Source organism: Pristiophorus japonicus, unplaced genomic scaffold (assembly GCF_044704955.1).
Source record: "Pristiophorus japonicus isolate sPriJap1 unplaced genomic scaffold, sPriJap1.hap1 HAP1_SCAFFOLD_422, whole genome shotgun sequence".
NCBI lineage: Eukaryota > Metazoa > Chordata > Chondrichthyes > Pristiophoridae > Pristiophorus > Pristiophorus japonicus.
This window is the reverse complement of record NW_027254113.1, coordinates 483,178-497,693: the sequence shown is the minus strand read 5'-3', so window position 1 is coordinate 497,693 and position 14,516 is coordinate 483,178. Positions and strand designations below refer to the sequence as shown.

The 14,516-nt window shown below is 41.5% G+C and overlaps 1 gene segment (V, D, J or C); it reads right to left on the bottom strand.

The window, feature by feature from the left end:
• Window positions 1-209: 209 nt before the first annotated feature.
• Window positions 210-12,533, bottom strand: LOC139251204 (Ig heavy chain C region, secreted form-like). The segment is given in 7 exon segments: window positions 210-601; window positions 1,501-1,809; window positions 3,770-4,087; window positions 4,506-4,805; window positions 11,514-11,569; window positions 12,060-12,360; window positions 12,488-12,533. Coding segments are annotated over 7 exon segments (1,722 nt in total).
• Between the last annotated feature and the right edge of the window lie 1,983 nt (window positions 12,534-14,516).

The window sequence follows — 14,516 nt, the reverse complement described above, 5'->3', positions numbered from 1 at the left end:
CTCCAACCCATGGTGTATCTGAGCTGGGAGCGCTGGCTGTACAAGCCTTGGGACCGAGGCGCGCAAACACCCTACTTCAGATAAACAGCCCTCACATTGGCAAAAATAGGAAACATAGTTGATTGAGCGGCTGTGTGTTTAACTCACGATTGGAAAAAAAAACCCTTTATTGTTTTTAATTTAAGAACGGAAATGCAATCGAGAGATTCTCATTGACAAGAATTTACGGTGTCCATCAGAACAAGGGAAATGTTGACGAAACTGGGTTTACCGCTGGATTTATTGACGGTTCTGTTGGTGATCTTCAAGGGGATCGCTTCATGTCCCACCATACAGGAGTAAGAAGCGCCGCTGGCCCACTCCTCGGCTGCAATGGATAGCAGGCTGTACATGAAGAAGGAGCTGCTGCCGTTCTCCGCCATCACCTCGGTGTTCTTGTAGTTGCCCGAATCCACCGGCTTGTCATTGACGGTCCATTTGACGAAGATCTCTCGGGGGGAGAAACCTCTCACTAAGCAGGTGAGGCTGACCAACCTCTGAGCGGAGACTTCTTCTGCCGAGGGCAGGAGGACAGACACGGCTGGTTCCCGTGGATCTTTCGCTGTCGAACAGTTACAATAAAGACCAATGAACTGGACAGTTCCAGAGACAATGGGGAAACTTTAAACGAATACAGCGGGCAGGTTTTGGGCGTGGAGGTATATAAATTGTTAAAAATCGTAATCCCGACATCAACTAGCCCACTCCCAGTTGTAATATTATATTTGAGTAATGTATTTAAATTAGGCTGGAATGCTCTTTTTTAACCACCATTTGGTGTTTATCTGTCGCTGGTCCGGTTGGACACACTGTGTAAATCCCTGCAGTTACAGCGAGGCGGGGACTTCTGCAACCAGGTGATAATTGCCCTTACACATACTCCCTGGATCCAGGGTCCTTATCTAACCCACCCCCCGTGATCCGAGACCTCCTCACTCGGCTTACAATCCTCCCATTCTCCCGGGTGGCCTGTGAGACCACCGCCCACAACTCGCCTTCCTCATTAAAATTCAGCCAATTTCAGGTGGTTAGATGTGAAAGAAATGGACACTGCGTTGAATTTTAAAGCTTTTCCTTTTCCCCTCTGGGGCCCCTCTGGTTTTCCATCCCGCAGCAGAGGAACACAACCTTTCACTCTGAAATCTTGAAGGATTGGTGTGGAAAATTACATACAATTTACAGCACATAACAAGGAGATTTGGCCAACTGGTCTATGCCGGTGTGTATGTTCCACACAAGCCTCCTCCTAGCTCACTTAATCTAACCCTAATAACATACCCTTTCTCACTCATGGACTTATCCAGTTTCCCCTAACATACACAACATCAGGTCCCAGAGTGCTGAGTTCGTGGAATTACCAAACTGAATGATCAGATTAGCCCATTAAACACTTTAAATAATGAATTGGCCCTTGCACATGCAGCAGAAATAGTCACTTATTGCAACAATCTTCCCGCTCACCCTTCTCCTTGTGGATGGATTCTCTGATCGGTGTCGGCATATCCTGATGGCTCACCACGCAGTAGAACTTATCCCCACTCAGCCAGTCTTGTGTCGAGATGTTTAAGTTGCTGATCACGCTGTTGGGATCCTCTCCCGGTTGGACGGCAATCTCTGATTTCAAAGCCTCCTTTTCTCGGGTCCAGGTCACAGTGAGCCCATAAGGAGCGTCTGACACGACGCAGGTTAAGGTCACCGTCGCCTCCAGTAATATCTGTTCCAGTGATGGTGAGCGAAGAGTGATTTTTGAATCGCTGCATGGGACATCCACTGCAAAACAGGAATGATAGTCAAGAAAAGCTGCGGCTTCAGAATCAGGATACCAATATTTAGCCTTAACTCTTTAAGGGGAATAATTCACTTTTAAGATATCAACCTCTTGCTGTTGCCTCAACACCAGCATTATTGGAAGACAATGAATTGGCAACGATTCCGGTAGATCTGTAACATTTCCTGTGTATTTTCAGCCAGAGCCACCTGTAATGGGCTGTGAAGCAAATACCCGGCGTAAAATGGGAATAGACTGGGGTGCAATTGTGTTAGGCATTGAATAGCGCTCTTCCTGAAAACCCTTGCTCCTTTACACCCGTCTATAGATCCTTGCACCCAAATGCATCTCCACTGGTTATAAAAGCTGAAGCCCGAATAGCCCGAAGTTCAAGAGGTCTACACCAGCATTATACTCGTTCAAAACCAGTGTCAAATTAATTTCAGGATTTATAGGTCAACAGGAAACAAAGTTAAATTTATGGTCTCTTGCTGCGTTTTTTGTTGCGGTGAAAATGTGCAGGTACCAGTCACATCCCCCGTCAGAGGAGAAGTGCAATATCGGGAGAATGGAGTTCCAAGGAATCTTTATGGTCGGGCGTCATTTGTAATGATGTGAGGTAGTTTGTCAATTTCTGTAATTACTGAACATTTATCATGTATGGTGACAGAGATTCAGGGTGAAATATGACCTCAGGGCATTAATAGCAACATAGGAACAGGAGGAGGCCATTCAGCCCATCCATCCTGTCCTGCCATCCAGTTAGATCATCAACACCATCTTCACGCCTTGGTTATGTAACCCTTGATAATATTGCCGAACAAAAATCTATCAATCTCACTTTTCTACTTTTCAATTGAAAGCAAGCGTCAGCACCTTTTGGGGAGGGAAATCCCGACTTGCACTATTCTTCCTGTGAGAAAATCCTTTCTGACATCACCTCTGCACGGCCTAGCTCTAATTTTAAGGTTCTGCTACTTGTTCTCGATTCTTTCATCAAACTAAATAATTTTTTCTATATCTACTCGATCAATTCCATTTATCAACTTAAACATGTCAATTGGATCATCTCTTAACGTTCTATATTCGTCTCCTGCTCATTTTATATAATTAGTCCCGGTATAATTCAGGTAAACATGCACTTTACCGCCTCCACGACCAGTATATCCTTCCTGAGGTGCGCAACCCAGAATTGGGCTCAGTGCTCTGAATAGGGTAAATGTCCATTCTAGCAGTGGGTTCCTGGACAGTTAGCGGTAAAGGGTTCCAGACTCCTACTGCCACTCCGTATATGATCAGCCAACTCAGGATATACCTGAGACTAAGGACACTTCACTCACTGCCTGAAGTTAGAGCAGGGAGAAATCTTCTTTGGCGAGGTTAATATATCCTGAACAATGAGGAATCCTGAACCAGAAGATCGGGGTTGAAGTCCCACTCCAGATACTTGATCACAAAATGTAAGCTGAGTCTCCCAGTGCAGTACTGGGGGCGTGGTGCACTATCGGAGGTTCCGGCTTTCAGATCAGGTGTTAAACCGAGGATCCGTCTGGCCTCTCAGGTGGACATAAACGTTCCCCTGGAAATATTTCAATGAAAAGCAGAGGAGTTCTCCCTGGTGGCCTGGAAATATTTATCCCTCAAGAAATATTACTAAACAAAAAAAATGGTCATTATCACACTGCTGTTTGTGGGAGCTTGCTGTGCACTAAATGACTGCCGCACTTTGTACATTACAACTGTGACCACATTTCACAACTTAATTCATTGGCTGGCAAGCGCTTTGGTTCAGTCTGTGGTCGCTGAAGGCGCTGTATAAAGGCAAGTTTGTATCACAAGAATACACAAACTGCATGATTGGAAATTAGGAATAGTTCTGTGCTTTTTACTAATTCCAATAAAAGTCTTGACTGAGATCAGCGCTCAGAATGGTCTGGAACCTCCCTGGATTGTACCTCTTACCCTGAGATCTGCTGAAGTTACGGTTTTGCGTGACCCCTTGATGAGTGACCTGGCAGGTGTAGACCGAGCCGGTTAACCATTCCTCGGCGGGGACTGTCAGCCGACTGGCTGTCGAGAAGTTCCCGTTCACCTCAAAGACGGGAGAGGTGAGGAAGCCCGAATCCATGAGTTGTCCACTCTTCAGCCAATTCACAGTCAGTGACTTTGGCCTGAAATCGATGATTGAACACACGGCGCTTGCATATCTGCTGCTGGTGATTTGTTCAGTGGAACTCAGTGTGAGGAGAACAGTTGGAGGAACGATGTCCCGTTCAGGATCTTCAAGAGAAGACATATTACTGACATTGCTTGCAAAATAAATGATTAAGAAATGCAAAGTGTCCTTATATTTTAACGGGTTCTTTGCTGTCAGACTAAAACAAACCTGGCAGTTACAGAGAGCAGGACTGTGCACAGAATTCTCAGTGTAATATGCAGCCCGGAACTGTGCACAATATTCTAAGTGTGATATGGAGACCAGAATTATGCATAATATTCTAAGTACGAGATGGAAACCAGAAATTTAAACAATATTCTAAATGTGATAAGGAGACTAGAACTGTGCACAGCATTATAAGTATGATACAGAGAGCAGAATTGCACACAGTACTCTAAGTGTTGTCTGATCAAGTTCCGATGCAAGTTAAACATAATTTCTCATCTTATCACAGTTTTCCCTGTATCCCACACCACTAACCTGGCATTGTGATGGCCCAGACCGACACACCACGTCGAACCTCGCAGTTGATTGTGCTGCTCCCCACCTCTGACTCGGTGATGGTTAACTGGCTGCTCTGGGTGTAGGTTCCCTTCTTGTTGAGCAGTGGCGGGTAGGTCTTCAATCCAGTGGTGATCGGCTCTTTATCTTTCTTCCAGGAAAGGCTGGTGATGTCGGGGGAATAGTCCATTGCCAAACAGCCGTACGTGATGGAGCCATCGGTGCTGGGTTGTTCACAGGAGGAGAGCAGGGCGTAGAGGGTGGGGGGAGACGGTGTTACTGGGAAGGAATGGCCCATTGAACAAGTTAGACTCTGTAATCCGTGCTTATAAAAGAAATAAACAACTCGAAATTTGACTGCAGAATAAACTAATTCCATCATTTCCCCATCAAAGACTACACGGGCATTTGAGCTTCTGTCAGTTCCATCATAAGCACCTGTCGATGCCCCTGTCAGGAACACACCTCTCTATCCCCGAGCTCTATCACATTACACAACAAGAACTTTTACATAACTCGTCAATAAAGAATCCTTCATTGGATCATACAATCGAAGAACAGAGACGTGTTCCTGCTTTTTCGGCCATCATTTATTTCTCAATCAGCACCATTTTTGGTCCTTTATTGCAGTTTGGGGAAATTTACTCTGTGCACATTGCCTGCGGCGTATCCCTACAAAACAACAGTGACTGCACTTCAAAGTAACAGCGGAATTCCTGCCTCGCGCGTCAGCAAAAAACCCTCTAAATTTGCCTGCCACATAATTCAACAGGAAGCATTTCCATAGTCTAGTTTCTAAGATTCAGTCTGTAGATGAATCGCGATTGAGTTGAATCTCTCTCTTTCTTTCTCAGTATTTGAGGGAGAGCGATGTCCTTCAGCGCACTGTGATCTGGACTCTATCCCATCCTATTGAATGCATGTCTCTTGAGTTTCCTCCTCCCTGCCACTCAATTAATAATCCGAATAAAATACCATTCCAAATTCCGGTTAATTGGAAGTTTCTCCTTAAATGGCCCATTTCAATTCCCATTGTTGTTCTTGTTATGTAACAATGACATGGACTTGGGTATAGGGAATGCAATTTCGAATTTAAAAGATAATGCAAAACCTGGCAACGTAGCCAATAGTGAACATGATAGCAGCAGACTCCATGAGGAGACAGATGGTCCAGTGAAATGGGCGGGAACATGGCAATTGCAATTTAATGCGAATCATTGAGAAGCGATGCACATTGGATGGAAGATGGAGAGGCAGTATAATCTAAATAGTATTATTTTGAGGGGATGCACGAACAGAGATATCTAGATGTACATATTCACAAATCTTTGAAGGGGGCAGGGCAAACTGGTTAGACTATTATGAAAGCGTATGGGATACTTGACATTGTAAATGGGACATTGACTACAAAAACAAGGCGGTTATGCTAAACTTACAGATCACGTGTTAGACCTCAGCTGGAGTATTGTGCACAATTCTGGAACAACAGTGTAGGAAGGATGTCAAGCCCTTGGGGAGTGTAGAGGGGAGGCTTTTACCAGGATGATGCCAGGGATGGGATCTTCAGTTATGTGGAGAGATTGGAGAAGCTGGGATGTTCTCCTTAGAGCAGAGGTTAAGAGGAGACCTAAGAGAGATATTCAACATTATGACAGGTTTTGATAGAGCAAGTAGGGAGAAACAGTTTTCGCTGGAAAGAAGGTGCGTAACCAAAGGTCACAGATTTAAAATAATTGGCAGAAGATCGAAAGGGGAAATTGGGGTAATTTTTTCACACAGAGGGTTGGTAATTTCAGGAATGCTCCAGGCAGTTCATCCTGTACGTCAGGAGGATTCATTTGCACGTTTACAATGAAAACCCTGGGGAGTTGGACTAAATTGGACAGCTCTTTCAGAGCCGGCACAGGCACGATGTCTGAATGGTCTTTTCAGTGTTGTGAGATGCTATCATTCTATACGAGTCATGGGAATAGTTCTTCTAGATTTAACGGAAGGAAACGCTTCATATTTTGGACACCTCTACCAGATCTACTTTTATTGTTCATTAGAATGAAAGAGGATATTTCAGAAAAGGATCTTATAAATCTGACGCAAATTAGTCAATCGCATGCTGTTATAAAGGCTTAAAGTTCATTGTGAATGATGACGTATTGCAGGTTGACTCTATCTCTTTAAATGTTTCACAGAATTGCAGCTCAGTGACTGTGTGCCTTGTCTTGTGACCCAGGCCAATAGCTGCATCTCGTCATAGTTTGTCCCTGCCTTTAACCTTCTCAGGAAGAATTGAACAACATAATGTTTCTAAACATGAGGTCCTCATGACGGTCATTTGAAGCGGCAGTCCCGATATTCTCCATTTAAATTGTGAAAATATCTTACAGCCTCCCAACAGATCAGAACAGGCGCTGCTTTCTGGAGCGTTATTCACTTCCTGAAACGGTTTGTTCTGAAAGTGAGCTGAGGATCAGGCCAATCTTGTTCAATAGTAATCTGATGCTCAAAATGTTCAAACATTAATAACTCATTAAAAATTGGGCATTTTTTTCAGAAAGAATATAAACATCAATGAATGTGCGTTGTTTAATCTGGGCAATGGGACGATTCATTGTATATATCTGGCACGAGCAGTTTATCTGCTATCTGTTAGACGCAGATAACGGTGCCTTGAACACTGCCTGACCAAGCACTCTCAGGTCAGATATAGCACGGATAAGAGAGCAAAGCTCCCGCTATGCTGCCGTGTGGGTCAGGACAGGTATAGCAAGGGTTGCACACAGAGTAATACGTTATCTGTGCTATCCCGTCAAACATTCCCAGCTGAAGTACTGCAGAGATGTGCTACGAAATGTCTTCCCTTAAAATGCGTTATCAAATTGACCGATTAGATTAAGCACAATTATCACAAGTACAAATAAAAGCTTCCGATACACTGATCCATTAAAGCGCACCAGCTCACCTAGAGCTCTGATTAAATAGAAGATCAATCTATATTGAAGGACCCAATTAAGCTCCACGTCCTTGTAAATAAAAGTTTAAATACTATCTCTGCAATGTCCCATCAAGCACTGCCATTTAAGGTAAAGCACGGGTTAGTTGCAGAGTAAAGCTCCCTCTTCACTGTCCCATCAAACACTCCCAAGACAGGTACAGTGTAAAGCTCCCTCTACAGTGTCCCATTAAACATTCTCAGGGCAGGTACAACATGGGTCAAGATACAGAGTAAAGCTCCATCTACACTGTCCCATCAACACTCCTAGGGCACGTAGAGCATGGGCTAAATACAGAGTAACACTCCCTCTACACTGTCCCATCAAACACTCCCAGGGCACGTACAGCATGGGCTAGATACAGAGTAAAGCTCCTTCTGCCCTGTCCCATCAAACACTCCCAGGGCAGGTACTACCGGGTTAGAAACTGATTAAAGCTCCTTCTACTGTCTCCCCATGGTGTTTCGGAACTGCTTCTTCTGGCTATCATAATCTGGATTAACGATCTCATTTCTGCGGAGACTCCACAACCTCAAAGTCAATCTTTCACGTTTCTCACCTATTCCAGTTTCTTAAATAACTGAGTTAAATGACACTCCCCGCAATACAGGATCACAATCCAGAAGTTTTACAACCCGTCAGGAGGATTCCTGATTCTCACACAGTGAGCAGGCGCACATAAACAGAACAGACACAAACGGTGCTCCAGGCAGAGAGACCAGTTCAATCTATTAATTTCAATGAAGTTGTTTGATTTCTAATTTATTTCTTGCCAATTTCCAACCACCGCAACTCTGCAGATTCTTTGAAATTAAACTGATATTAATTTGAGAGAAACTTCAACATCCAGCCATTTTTCCATCTCTGTCAACTATCTTGTAAACCGTGTAAAAATTAACTTCCCTGAAAGTAAGTATCTGGAAATAATTCACATTCCACGGCAATTTGCTGCCCGTCACACGGGACTTGGTGACATATTCAGAATGTCACAATCCAGGGGACATCTACATTGAAACCTGATCACCCACTGATTTTATATATTTTCATCAGTAAATATAACCTGTAAAATCATCGAGGCAAAACAAGAAGTTAATTCACTAAAATCTGCAGCGACACCTTATCAAACTCAGCACAGCCGGGTTATACATGCATTGTTTTGTAAATTAACTTATGAATTAATTAAACTTTATCTGCAACCCTTGAGATTTTGCAATAATTGTAATACTGACCAGTATGCAACACAATTGTAATGGATCGTTTATGTTTAATGAATTAGCACTGATGTTACTGTCTAAGTTAATGTTCATGTTAGCTGGTTATTGAAAATAATCTGAGTGCCTATCTGGCTCTTCCTGCTCAGAAGCACACGTACCTGGAACTTTTGAAATTAAATTAACGTTCTTGAATGCATGCCTTACTAATGCAATTAATTAATAATAATATTAAAACCTTTTTCTGCCTGGTAACTTGTGATATATTAAGATTAACTTAACTTACAATAACAATTCATGAATATTAAAATATTAAGCAGCATATTAATACATACATTCTCAGAAAAATACCTTATTTTTACTTAAATCGAATCAAATTTGAATAATTGACAATAATCACGCAGTTCTACCACTGTCCCGCTCTCGACCGACATCTTTTTAAACTCTGCATGTTTCTGATATAGCAAAAACTGAGTCTATTCGCAGAGAACATTTCACATGATGGATTTAGGGGAGGACTATTTTAAATAGTTCTCTGTCCAGCCGAGGTCACAACTCCGATGGTTGTAAACCGCTTGTTTACTAATACTGGAATCTCGAGCTGAAATATTCTCCTCAATCTTAAACCCCAAAAATGGTTTTATTAATTAAAACCCACCCGTGCAGCTTAAAGTCAATAGCAGAGCCTCCGCTGTTTAATAACACAGACAATCTTTTATAGTTCACTCCCGTTATTCACATAATGCCCGCAAATTAATGATTAAATATATTCTGCTACTTCTTGAAAATAGTTTCCAGAATGGTGAGTGTAAAACTGGAGGATAACAAATCATTCAGACCATATGCGACACTGAAACTGAATGAGGTGAGACTTTGTTCATCAATTTAACATTCATAAGAATTAAACATAACTCTCAGATATTATCTGTGCTTTGTCTACCGTTCTATTCCGCATACAGCAGCGTTTTGGGAGATAGGATTTTGTTTTAAATTCAAAAGAAGATGGACCTTTTGTAAGTAAATTAATCTGCTTGAATTTCAATGGATTATTTGCCTGTCTCCATCCATACACAGTCGGAACCTGCCTTGAATTTAAATATAATTACATGAATAATTCTTTGACTGCCAGCGACGCCTGTCTCTCAGCTTTTGGTCTTGCATAGTGTTCAAGATTAATTTAGTAATAATTCTATCAAACAACACACAATATTGATTCAATAACAATTTTAGGCTGCACAGTGAGAATGTCATACCCCAGCAGATATATTAAATTGACAAAATGCAATTTGCAACACGGCTTTAAGTTATAATTAATTGCACTCAGTCATTCATCTGTGTAAACAGGAGGTAGCAAATAATTGAACTCCCGACTCAAACTGAACACAGCGGTGGAATCAGTATGTTATTAATGAAATAATTGCAGGCATAATTAATAACTGTATCCAGCCTCTAAAAGTTTCTGCTTCCTTTAATGGAGCCCAGTGTAGAGCAGGATTTTGGAAGGCGAATAATATTAAGTAAATTAACATTGGACTTATAGCATATTTTAATAACACTGGGAGATATTATCGCATTATAATCGGTTGGTTAATATTAATTTAATTCAACTACATCCTGAACACGTTAATTATTCAGATGGCAATTAGTTACATTTCGCACAATAAAATATCAGCATCGTAAACATAAATTAATAGTTGAATATATAATTATCACTTGTATAATTGTTATATTAAAATACCTTTCAATGATTTCTGATTTCGAAACCCGTCCTGTTCTCTGTCTATAAACTGTTTTCAAACAGTTTCAAACACATATCGTGTTTGCATTCGAGCAGAAACCTGCTGCTGCCCGCTGACACCCATATTGAACATTGTAGAAACGCCTAGATTCACAAATTCTAGGTATTCTGAGTAACACAGGCACATCTCTCCTCAGCAGATCAACACTAAATCACATCACTGAGGGGCGGAATCCCTCGACAGAACCTTTCATGGAGCAGATCCTTCATTTCATCAACCCTTTCAGCAGAATCAAATGTATCATTGCAAAAAATCTCATTACAAAATCACTGAACCCGCCTAACACTGAAATAACTAAAGATTGAATTCAACAGAAATATAAAATAATGAGAGCAGAATTGTGATTAGACAGATCATGTTAAATACATTAATGTTGATATTATAGCATATTTAATAAAACGTGATGATATTGCTACATTATAATAATGTTAATAATATTAATTTAAGTGTGTCCCAGCGTGAAATATGTTAATTTTTAAGTACTTAATTACAGTAACAGCTCACGTATTGAATCTGAGAGTTCGGGAACATTCGGTCAGTAGATGACAATCCAATTTTCATTAAAAAACTTAAAATTCCTTAAGATTATTTACTGGTCGCTAAGCTTTCTGTTTTGTGTCTACAATGTTCTTTTAAACACATTTAAACACAATGTTTGCATTCGATCAGAAAAACTGCAGCAATTAGTGGTCACCAAAATTAAACATTGCAGAAACATCAAACAGTGTAAAAACCATAATGTTTTTAGAGTAACCCAGGCACATGTCTCGTCAGCAAATAAACAGAAAATCACATCAACAACATTTTCTGTGGAGAAACAGTTGAATTCTATAATCACTTTGCAGCAGAATCACATTGAAAATTGCAAAAAATCTCAAAACAAAATCCACTGAACCTAAGTTTCAGTGAACGAAATAATTATTAAAATAAACAGAAATATAAAATAAAGACACAAATACAAGAGTTACTGAATGAGTGAATGTTCCTTACCTGCAGTCACCGTCACCATGGTCCCTTGTCCCCAGTAGTCCTTGGCAATGTACCCACTCCCGCAGTCCCACAGTGACAGGAACCCGCACACATACTGCACTCACTCTCTGCTCAGTACTGACTCTCAACATTCACGTCAAATAGACATTCACTTCAAATACTCATTCGCTTCTGATCAAGTTTAGAATTTAGCCAACAGTTTACATAGCACAATTGAAAGTGAACACAGTTCTAACCAGCTCCCTGCATGTACCAGGCACAGTGAATCGAGCATCACCTCCAGCTCTGCAATTGCTGACACTGTTAACATTAAACAGGAGCATAATCAAAACCTCCCCTCTGTACATGGGTTAGTGTGTTAGATTTTCACCATTAAATTCTCAGTGTGTTAGTTTTGTAAGAAGCGGTTTATGGTCTTGTTCTGTACATTGCCGGTAACATTGCATTTGACACAATTAATGACCATCAGGTTATGATGTAAGTTGTTGAATTCCCCCTCGATCTGTTCTTGTACAGGTCTAGCCCTGGTTCCTCTCGCTGTGGTACCTTGCACAGTAATAGATGGCGGTGTCTTCGCTCTTCAGATTCTTCATGTCCAGCGCGAAGATGTTGTTTGAAATGTCTTTGGACGCAGTAAATCGGCTCGCCATCCCTGCGGCGTAATACTTGTTCGATGGACTGTAATACTGAACCAGCCACTCCAGCCCCTGTCCGGGAATCTGGCGGATCCAGTACATGTAGCTGCCACCAAGATCGAAGCCGCTGGTTTTACAGGTCAGTCTCAGGGGGCTTCCGGGAAACCTGATCTCTGCCTCGGGCTGAGTCAACACCACATCCGACTGGACACCTGTAAAAATAATCAAAATACCCGAAGATTCAATCCTGGTGAAATGATTCCTGACTCTGTAACATTCCAGAGAGAGACTAACACTGAGACAGTAACAGTGAGACATTGGACAATAAAAACTACTCACGGGAAAAGAAAGCCAGCAACAGACTGAGAGAAATCACCGACCTCATCCTCCTGGCAATGTGTGGTGAATGGTACCGGCAAGAACTCACTGAGCAAACCCACTCCCAGACTGTTGTATTGCGGTCCCAGTGACAGCAGTTAAATACCCGGGAGATGGGGGCGAGGTTACAGGCGCCGCCCATTGATTCACTGATAGAGGCGGTTTCGGGATTCACATTACACCTTCCACATCACCAACAGAATGGACTCACATCTGGACTGTAAATTAAATCCCTTATTTCCTCACTCCTTCAAAGGGGATGTGAATCTCTGAGATTGAATTACATAATCAGGGTCTAAAGATACTGCCAGTTTGTGTTTCTCCATCTCCCGCTATCTATCCATGCACTGTACCAATAAAGTATCCCCTATAATCTGAATTGTTATCACTCTATGTAACCGAGTGCGGGAGATGGGTAATGTGATTCTATTTACGGTGTACTTGCGAAAGCTACACACTTTTGGTCTGGAGATGAGATCATACTCCTGACATTACACAACTGTCTCTCATTGCATTTCACTAACTGCCCCTGAGTCTGTGACCCGACGACAGCCGTTTGTAAAATTAGCTGTAAAATAAGTCCGCTTGACTGATGATTAAGGAGTGAGTTGACGGAGACACATAAGAAAGTGGGTCCCTCCCGCTTCAGACCTGCGTTTTATGAGAGAAGCTTGTGAATCAGAACCGATAATGTGATCAGCAAACCTCGATATCCAAATCCTTGCAGCTAACTTTAATAGCGACCGACTGTGTAACAGATACGGGTAACAGGAACACGGTGTATCAGGACATAACGATATGTTACAGAATTTCACAGGAATAAATGCTTCATCTCCAGCAGCAACAGATCACAATCTGGGCATTTCACCACCCAATGGTAGCCGGGCTATGAGAGGGGTTGTTCAGGAACCCAAATCAGATCAAATTCCACCGCACACTGCGCGGCTACTAATCAGGAATAATGGAGACATTAGTTTAGACCTGGCTCTAAATTCTGTGATAATATTAAAGAAGTGCAGCTGGCACTTCTCTGTGAGAATATTCAAGGCAATTCAACCTGTTTTAGTTACTTTGCGAATCCCACTCATCTCATCATAGTGTGGGGTGAGGCCATTAAACCTCTCTCCAAAACTTCATCCTGTACTGAATAAAGGGACTGAATGGTCCAGAATGGTATTTATTTGGAAATAGTTTTCATTAGATACCGTGTTGATCAATTCATTATTTTCCGATCCTATTTTTAATATGGTGACCAAGGAATTTACGGAAAATCATTCTTGTGATGTTATACCATGTAAAATGTTTCTTATTTTAAAAGTTCGACTGAATAATTTCATGTTCAAGTAGTTAAATAACATCTTTCTCCCATTCTTGTTCACGCTATTCTGACCGACACAATATTTGGCAGTAACCCAACCGACTGCCTTCAGCGAGCCTCGAACACCAGTGTCATTTACAGGAAGCATTTGGGATTCTTTGCAGTCCATCAAAGGTCTGTTTTCTCACTGCTGACCGCATGCCTGGAAGCCAACTTCAAAACCTTTACATTGTCAAAAGACCTATTAATATACACATCTACCCAGTAATGGTACTGGAGTTAAATTTAATTTTTTCGTTGTGTAAATGTGTGGAACTGTTCCCATATCCCAGGAAAAGAAATATATCCAATGCCTCAGACACCATGTCAAAAGCAGCAGTCAGCTGGAGTATCAGTACCGCACATAACCCTGTAATAGATAGATAGATCGATAGATAGATCGATAGATAGATCGATAGATAGATAGATCGATAGATAGATAGATAGATAGATAGATAGATAGATAGATAGATAGATAGATAGATAGATAGATAGATAGATAGATAGATAGAAAGAAAGAAAGAGAGATCCCACAAGGATCAGTGCTGGGTCCACTATTGTTCAAAACTTATATTAACATTTTAGATTTTGGAGTCAAAAACACAACTTTTAAATTTTCGAATGCACGTGGGG